Source organism: Spermophilus citellus (assembly GCF_964194105.1).
Source record: "Spermophilus citellus genome assembly, chromosome: 1".
In the NCBI taxonomy this organism is placed as follows: Eukaryota; Metazoa; Chordata; class Mammalia; order Rodentia; family Sciuridae; genus Spermophilus; species Spermophilus citellus.
Genome location: NC_138182.1, coordinates 189,624,433 through 189,632,826, shown reverse-complemented (window position 1 = coordinate 189,632,826; position 8,394 = coordinate 189,624,433). Strand labels below are relative to the sequence as shown.

The window sequence follows — 8,394 nt, the reverse complement described above, 5'->3', positions numbered from 1 at the left end:
TCCCAAGAACTGGAGGCATGCATCAGTTAAACAAGTATTTTTCCACTGAAAATTCACTCAGCAAAGGTTTACTTATAACTTGGAGATACAATTAAGGGTGCTTTTGGGATTAAAAGGGTATTGATACACAGCAGGTTTAGAATTTGGAATGAAATAGCAAATATTATATGCAATAGTAAGTAAGGACGCCTGGTGGCGCTGCAGGATAAGCAAGTGAATGATGGGCTCTGGATGCCAGGGACGCCATTAAGCTGGGAATCAGAACTCTGAGAGCTCCCCCAAAGAAGGAGGCATTTTAAGCGAGCTCCGGAAGACAGATCTTCAGACAAGGCACCGTTCTAAGTGTATGTCAGACAGAAATATTTAACTCAAGATTATTTAACCAATCGTCTGAGTGGACTGTATACCGAGTGGAAGGAACTGCACCTTCTGGGCGGATTTGAACAATGCAAACTGCTCTAGCAAAATCCCTGCAGAAAAGGCAAGTCATTTTTCTTGCTATGCTGTTGTTTTTGTGGGAGGTTGACTCTGAGGCAATTAGATATTCCATGCCAGAAGAAACAGAAAGTGGCTACTCTGTGGCCAACCTGGCAAAAGATCTGGGGCTCAGGGTGGGAGAGCTGGCGACTAGGGGTGCAAGAATCCATCACAAAGGCAGCAAACAGCTCTTGCAGCTCAATGTAAAAACCGGCAATTTGCTTCTACAGGAAAAGCTAGACCGGGAGGTGCTGTGTGGGGCTACAGAACCCTGCATTTTGCATTTCCAGTTGTTACTCAAAAACCCAGTGCAGTTGTTTCAAATTGATGTGCAACTCACAGATGTAAATGACCATTCTCCAGAGTTCCTAGACAGGGAAATGTTCCTTAAAATCCCAGAGAGCGCCCAGCCAGGGACTGTATTTCCTTTGAAATCAGCTCAGGACTTGGACATGGGTAGCAACAGTGTTCAGAACTACACAATCAGCCCCAACTCCAATTTTCGTGTTGCCACTCACAATCGGGAAGATGGCAGAAAATACCCAGAGCTGGTATTGGGCAAAGCCCTGGACCGGGAGGAAGAGTCTGAGCTCAGTTTAACCCTCACAGCACTGGATGGTGGGGTGCCACCCAGGTCTGGGACTGTCACAGTTCACATTGAGGTGGTAGACATCAATGATAATGCCCCTGAATTTTTACAATCCCGGTATGAGGTACAGGTTCCTGAGAACAGTCCCATAAACTCATTAGTTCTTGTTGTCTCTGCACAAGATTTAGATTCAGGAAATTATGGTAGTGTTGCCTACTCCTTATTTGAAGGTGATGAAGTTTCACAACCATTTGTTATAGACAAAATATCAGGAGAAATTCGTCTGCAAAGGGCAGTGGATTTTGAGGCAACCCAACATTATATCATAGAAATTGCAGCCACAGATGGAGGAGGCCTTTCAGGAGAATGCACAGTGGCCATAGAAGTGGTGGATGTGAATGACAATGCTCCTGAACTAACAATGTCAACACTCAGCAGCTCTATCCCAGAAAACTCCCTGGAGAGTATAGTTGCTATTTTCAGCGTTTCTGATCCAGACTCTGGGGACAATGGTAGGATGGTTTGCTCCATAGAAAAAGATCTCCCCTTCCTCTTGAAGCCCACATTTAAGAACTTTTACACTTTGGTGACAGAGAAGCCGCTGGACAGAGAGAGCAGAGCAGAGTACAACATCACCATCACCATCACTGACTTGGGGACACCCAGGTTGAAAACTGAACACAGTATAATCATCCTCGTCTCCGACGTCAATGACAACGCCCCTGCCTTCTCCCAAACGTCATACACGCTGTTGGTGCGCGAGAACAACCAACCCGCCCTGCACATAGGCAGTGTCAGCGCCACAGACAGAGACTCAGGCACCAATGCCCAGATCACCTACTCGCTGCTGCCAACCCAGGACCCAAACCTGCCCCTCGCCTCGCTGGTCTCCATCAACGCAGACAATGGGCAGCTGTTCGCGCTGAGGGCGCTGGACTTCGAGGTCCTGCAGGCGTTTGAGTTCCACGTGGGCGCCACAGACCAAGGCTCTCCCGCGCTGAGCAGCCAGGCGCTGGTGCGAGTGGTGGTGCTGGACGACAATGACAACCCGCCCTTCGTGCTGTACCCAATGCAGAACGCCTCTGCGCCCTTCACCGAGCTGGTTCCCAGGGCGGCAGAGCAGGGCTACCTGGTCACCAAGGTGGTGGCAGTGGACAGAGACTCGGGCCAGAACGCCTGGCTGTCATACCAGCTGCTCAAGGCCACGGAGCCAGGGCTGTTTGGCGTGTGGGCGCACAATGGCGAGGTGCGCACCACTAGGCTGCTAAGCGAGCGGGACGCGGCCAGGCACAGGCTGGTGGTGCTGGTCAAGGACAATGGCGAGCCTCCGCTGTCTGCCAGCGTCACGCTGCACGTGCTGCTGGTGGATGGCTTCTCCCAGCCCTACCTGCCGCTCCCGGAAGTGGCGCCTGAGCGCGCGCAGGGGGCCTCGCTCACTGTCTACTTGGTCATCGCCTTGGCCTCTGTGTCATCTCTCTTTCTCTTTTCTGTGCTGGTGTTTGTGGCAGTGAGGCTGTGCAGAAGGCGCAGGGCGGCGCCGCTGGGTGTCTGCTCTGGTCCTGAGGGCCAACTTTCTGGCCATCTGGTGGATGTCCGTGGTACTGGGACACTGTCTCAGAGCTACCAGTATGAAGTGTGTCTCTCTGGTGGCTCAGGGACAAATGAGTTCAAATTCCTTAAACCGATATTCCCCAAATTGCCGCCTCAGGGGCCTAATGAAGATACAGTAGAAAATGCTACTTTAGGGAATATCCTTCGATTCCCATAGAGATTTAATTATGGGACAGTTTTTGTCATTTTATTCTAACTCATCTAGATACAAATTGAGTTTGTATGGAGAATAACTTACTTTTGGAGATATTTTTCATTTTCCTGTTGTAATGAATTTGCCCATTTAACTTTATCTTAATTTGGAGAATTACTTTATTGCACTCATTTGCTTTAGTGCACTCATTTACATATTGTCATTCCAAACCTATGTATATTGCTTTTCCTGAGGTTTGTTCTTCTTTTTTTACTTTTGTTGTGACGTGTATATGCATTTTTGTTACATCTATATACCTGGTTAGAATTGCTGCTCATTTAGTATATATGCATTTTTGTTACATCTATATACCTGGTTAGAATTGCTGCTCATTGAGTAAGTAGTCATACCCTTTTTAGTAGAAATTTCAAAATGATTTCCCAAAGTAGTTGTATCAGTTTACAGTACTGTTAGCAGTGTCTAGATATACAGATTCGTTCACATTCTTGCCCTAACCTGATATTGCCTGTTTCTTTTTAAGTTTTGCCTCTTTTGGTAAGCACTTTAAACCCTTTCTAAAAGATCTTTCATATTTATGTATCACTAAGGAGTGCATTCGTAACTGTTAGTGGTTGAATAGTGCTCCCCCAGATTCAAATATTGAAGCCCTAACCCCCACTACCTTAGAACTGGACTGAATTTAAAGATGGAACATTTAAAGTTGTTATTACATTAAAAGGAAGTGGTTTGTATCTGCTCCAAGTAAATATCATTGATGTGTTTCATAAGATTAGCCCATAAGGGAGTGGGGTGGGGATCATACACAGGCACACAGAGATGTTCCTGTGAAGATTCCTGAAGATGCACAGTCATCTACTAGGCAAGGAGAGAAGGGAATCAGAATGTCAACTCCTTAGATCTCTAGCCTCCAGAATTGGGAAGAAATGAATTCCTTTTGTTTTATCCTCCCATTTTGTGGTATTTGCAGCTCTAGTAAACTCATACATTTTTAGACAATCTTCTTAAATTATTGCTGAGTAGCTAGTACACTTACATCAGTGGAGCCAGGCACAATGGTACATGTGTATAATCCAAGGTATTTGGGAGGCTGGGGTAGGAAGAGAGGCTGAAGGAGGAGGATTGCATGTTTGAGGCCACACAAAGCAACTTAGTGATATCCTGCCTCAAAGTAAAATTTAAAAAGGTTTGGGGATATAGGTCAGTGGTAGAGAACCACTGGAATCCCCAGAACTACAAAACAACAACAAAAGAAAGCACATCAATGGAAAAACTATCCATTCTTCACATATAACTATGTTACTATTTTTGAGTACTCCTCTGGTCCAACAGAAACTTTCATCTACTTTTCCATTAATGGCTATTAAGTTTGTTTTTCTTTATGAATGAAATGAACACTATTCTTATTCTTCCTTTTGTATCTGTTTCTTCTGGCAGTTTTCAACTTTCCTCAGTTGGACCTCTCTTTACAATAATCAAATATGATATTTTTACATTCATATATGTTTCTTTACATTGTCATTACAACCATATCTAAGAATTCCTTGTCATAGCTATAGATAGGTTTTAGAGCCTGAAAATATATGTTAAAATATACCTCTAAAGACAATATAGATTATAAATGCCCTGCAATCAAAGATTACTGGGAACACTATAAAAGCAAAGTTGGATTTACTGATTATTTGCATTGAGGGAGATTGCACACAATAAGAAGACCCGAGTCACCGTAGTAAAAGGGTTACTTTCTTATTCCTTACAAAGGAGTTCTAGAATTTGGGTTTGTGATAGGAAATTTTGGAGAGGGTTTAAGTATGGGTTAGATCTGGATTGGATGCTTTAAGAAAATGGAATGATTCTACAATTATGTAGTGAGGAGAACAAAGTGAAATGAAAGTATAATTGGTGAAGAAGCAGCATTCACTCACATTTGCAAGGAAGTGGGGGTCTTTGGTCATTGTTTTGGTTTGAATAATATTCTTATTTTGGTCTCTGCTCAACCATGAAGTAATTTTATTTTGATCTCGCTCAATCAGAATCACCAAGGTCTTTTCTGATGCTGGTGTTGGGTAAGATTGTTCATGTTCAATAAGGGATCTTGACCTACCTTAGAGGATCAGGACAGTTCCTGGTTACTAGTTGATGATTCTATCTCAAAATATTGTTCATTATACATCCATAGTACTTGGTGTAAGAACTCTCATTCCTTCTCCTTGGATCTACAGTTGTGCTTTCTATGCCATTGAAAACAGAGTGTTCCTAAACTCAAGATCAATTCACCATTTAAACTCCATGAGTTGACATTACCCCATCTTTGCAGTTTATCAAAATATCAATCATGAATTCAACTTCCTATATTTCCTCTTTTTGTTTTCATGGAAACTACTGATACTCTACTAATTAGTAAAAAATTGAATCTCACACATTATAAAGGCCCTTTTACATAAAGCAAACTTCTAATTGATAGATTTGGAGATCAGTCTGAATCCAACATACTATTGATGCAACCCATTTCATACCACTGTCTTGACATGGATTTGATACCCTCCCTCAAAATAATCTTGTAAAAAATTGCTTTCAAGCCCCTTTGAAATTGCAATAGTTCAACAAAACCACAAATAAACAATTGCCTGTTGAGCTATTATTTTAAATATAGACTGAAAAGCCAACAGGCATTTTTGTGTGCATTTAAAAAAAACATAAGTTGAAATATCAAATCTACAGAGCACTGTTCCCTACAGAAAGCAAGAAACTACCCATGCATCATGTCAGAGACTGTGAAAGTGGGCCTCCTTCAACGAGTGGCTGATGTGGAAGCAAGGGCTTTGATACAGTGCAGACTGCTCCCGAAGGGCTGAGGGGTGTTGGGGCTACATTTGGAGATGATCTGGCTTAAGCCACTCTCTGGCCGGCTGCCCTGTCTGGGCTGTTGATGCTGCTGCTCCCACCACTGTCACTGCTCCAGGACTCTGTGTCCCAGGAATCCTGAAAGACAAGGTTTCAGCTACTCCTTTTGGGTGGTGGGAGTAGTTACCTTCTTCACTGTCATTCCTTCTCCTTTTCCTGGGGCAGAGGTGCTCCCTCATGGTAGCTGATGAAGGGGATTGACAGGAAGATCCCACAGAGGAGATCATGCTGCATCAGTCACCATGGCCCCCTGGAGCCTTGGCTCCAGCCGATGCTGGTGGATGCTGTGGGCCGTGAGTTCCCATCAGGTGATGAGTGGGCACCCCTCAGTCGGTCAGTACCACTGTTACTTCCGGCGTCTGCTCTGTCCACCCCTCCCCCGACCCCATGGAGCCCACTATCTTTTTGCTTCCATTAGAATTAAAAGGTTTCTTAAAAGTCGGTATGGAACTGCCACCTTGTCTTCACTCTCTCCTAGTTGATTTCATTGTGTGATAGGATCCTTATTCCCTTTTTTTTCCTTTTTCATTCTCTCCCTTTGCTACAGTACAACCTCAAATGTCATCCTAAAGGAGTATGTACAGAAAAATCTGTGTCTTTATGTGCCTGAAAATATATTTAGTTTTTCCTCATGCTTGATTGATGATTCCACAAGATAAAGAATTCTTGCTCTGAAATTTAAAATCATTTATCTATTGATTATTTTTTCTTTTGGGTTTTCTGACTTTACTTTTTTATTAATTTTTAAAATTTGTTCTAGGGCCAGATTTGTGGCTCAGTATGTGTGAGGCACTAGGTTCCATCGCCGGTACCACATAAATAAAAATAAAAACAAATAAATAAAGGTTATTATGTCCACCTACAATTAAAATTTTTTTAAATTTTTTGTTCTAATTAGTTACACATGACAGAATGCATTTATGCACTTTGATATATTGTATATAAATGTAGTATAATTTTCATTTTTCTTATTTTACATGTTGTAGAATCACATGGTTATTCAGTCATATATGTACATAAGGTAATAATGTCTGTTTCATTCTACTCTCCTTCCTACCCCCAAACCACCTCCCCTCCCTTTACTCTCCTCTACCTAGAGTAACTCTATTCTTCCCTAGCCCCAGTTAGCCTTTGGCTTTTGGGGATTCGCTTATTTTGCTTAGCATGATATTCTTCAACTCCATCCATTTACTGACAAATTCCATACTTTCTTTCTTCTTTAAAGATGAATATTATTCCATTGTGTATGTCTGTGTGTGTGTGTGTGTGTGTGTGTGTGTGTGTGTATATATATATATATATATATATATATATATATATATATATATATCACTTTTTTATCCATTCATCTGTTGAAGGACACCTAGATTGGTTCCATGGTTTAGCTATTATGAGTTGAGCTCCTATAAACATTGATGTGGTTGCAGCACTGAAATATGCTCATTTTAAGTCCTTTGGGTATAAACCAAGGAGTGGAATAGCTGGGTCAAATAGTGGTTCCATTCCAAGTTTTCTGAGGCCTCTCATATCACTTTACATGATGATTGCACCAATTTGCATTCCAACCAGCAAGGTAATAGAACAGAGACCCTGTGCCAAATAGAAGAAAAAGTAGGCCAAAATCTTCACCATGTCATTCTAGGATATGACTTCCTTAAAAAAAAAACCCAAAAGTACAAGAAGTAAAATCAAGAATCAATAAATGGGATAGATTCAAACTAAAAAGCTTCTTATCAGCAAAAGAAACAATATTGTGAAGAGAGACCCTACAGATTGGGATAAAATCTTTTACCACGTTCACCTTAGATAAAGCATTGATCTCTAGGTTATATAAAGAACTCAAGGGCTGGGAATGTGGCTCAGGCGGTAGCTCCTGGCATGCGTGCGGCCCGGGTTCGATCCTCAGCACCACATACAAACAAAGATGTTGTGTCCGCCGATAACTAAAAAATAAAATATTAAAAATTCTCTCTCTCTCTCTCTCTCTCTCTCTCTCTCTCTCCCTCCCTCCCTCCCTCCCCTCTCTCACTCTCTCTTTAAAAAAAAAATTAAAGAACTCAAAAAAACTTAACACCAAAAAAATCAATAAATGGGCTAAGAAACTGAACAGACACTTCACAGAAGAAAAAATACAGTTGATCCACAAATATAAGTAAAAATGTTCAACATCTTTAGCAATTAGAGAAATGAAAATCAAAAAGACTCTAAGATTTCATCTCACTCCAGTAAGAATGTCACTTATCAAGAGTACAAGCAACAGTAAATGTTGGCAAAGATGTGAAGAAAAAGGTACACTCATATCTATTGATTATTAATCCATATTTTTAAATGTTACCAAATCTTATTCTTAATACTTCTTACCCTCTCTCTTCTCACATACATAATACATGTAATATGTAAATTATATATATATATATGTGTGTGTGTGTGTGTGTGTGTGTGTATACCATCTATTTATGGATCTACATATGTTTTTTTTCCTTCCCTCTCAGATTTTAGAATTTCTCTCTTAGATGATTTAAATTTCATGTTATGATATTCTTCATTAATTTTTCTGGACATCTATTGTACTTATATATTCTAACAATTCATATATTTTCATCTCTGGGATTATTTACCTCTGCCATTATTCCCTTATTAATTGTATCCCTAACTTTATTCT

The 8,394-nt window shown here is 41.1% G+C and overlaps 1 protein-coding gene across 1 annotated transcript; it reads left to right on the top strand.

Moving 5' to 3' along the window:
• The first annotated feature begins 261 nt into the window (after window positions 1-261).
• Window positions 262-6,989, top strand: LOC308650702 (protocadherin beta-5-like). The gene has a single exon (XM_081296944.1). The coding sequence runs from the start codon at window positions 447-449 to the stop codon at window positions 2,832-2,834; it is 2,388 nt and encodes a 795-aa protein (XP_081153070.1). The 5' UTR covers window positions 262-446; the 3' UTR covers window positions 2,835-6,989.
• The last annotated feature ends 1,405 nt before the right edge of the window (window positions 6,990-8,394 follow it).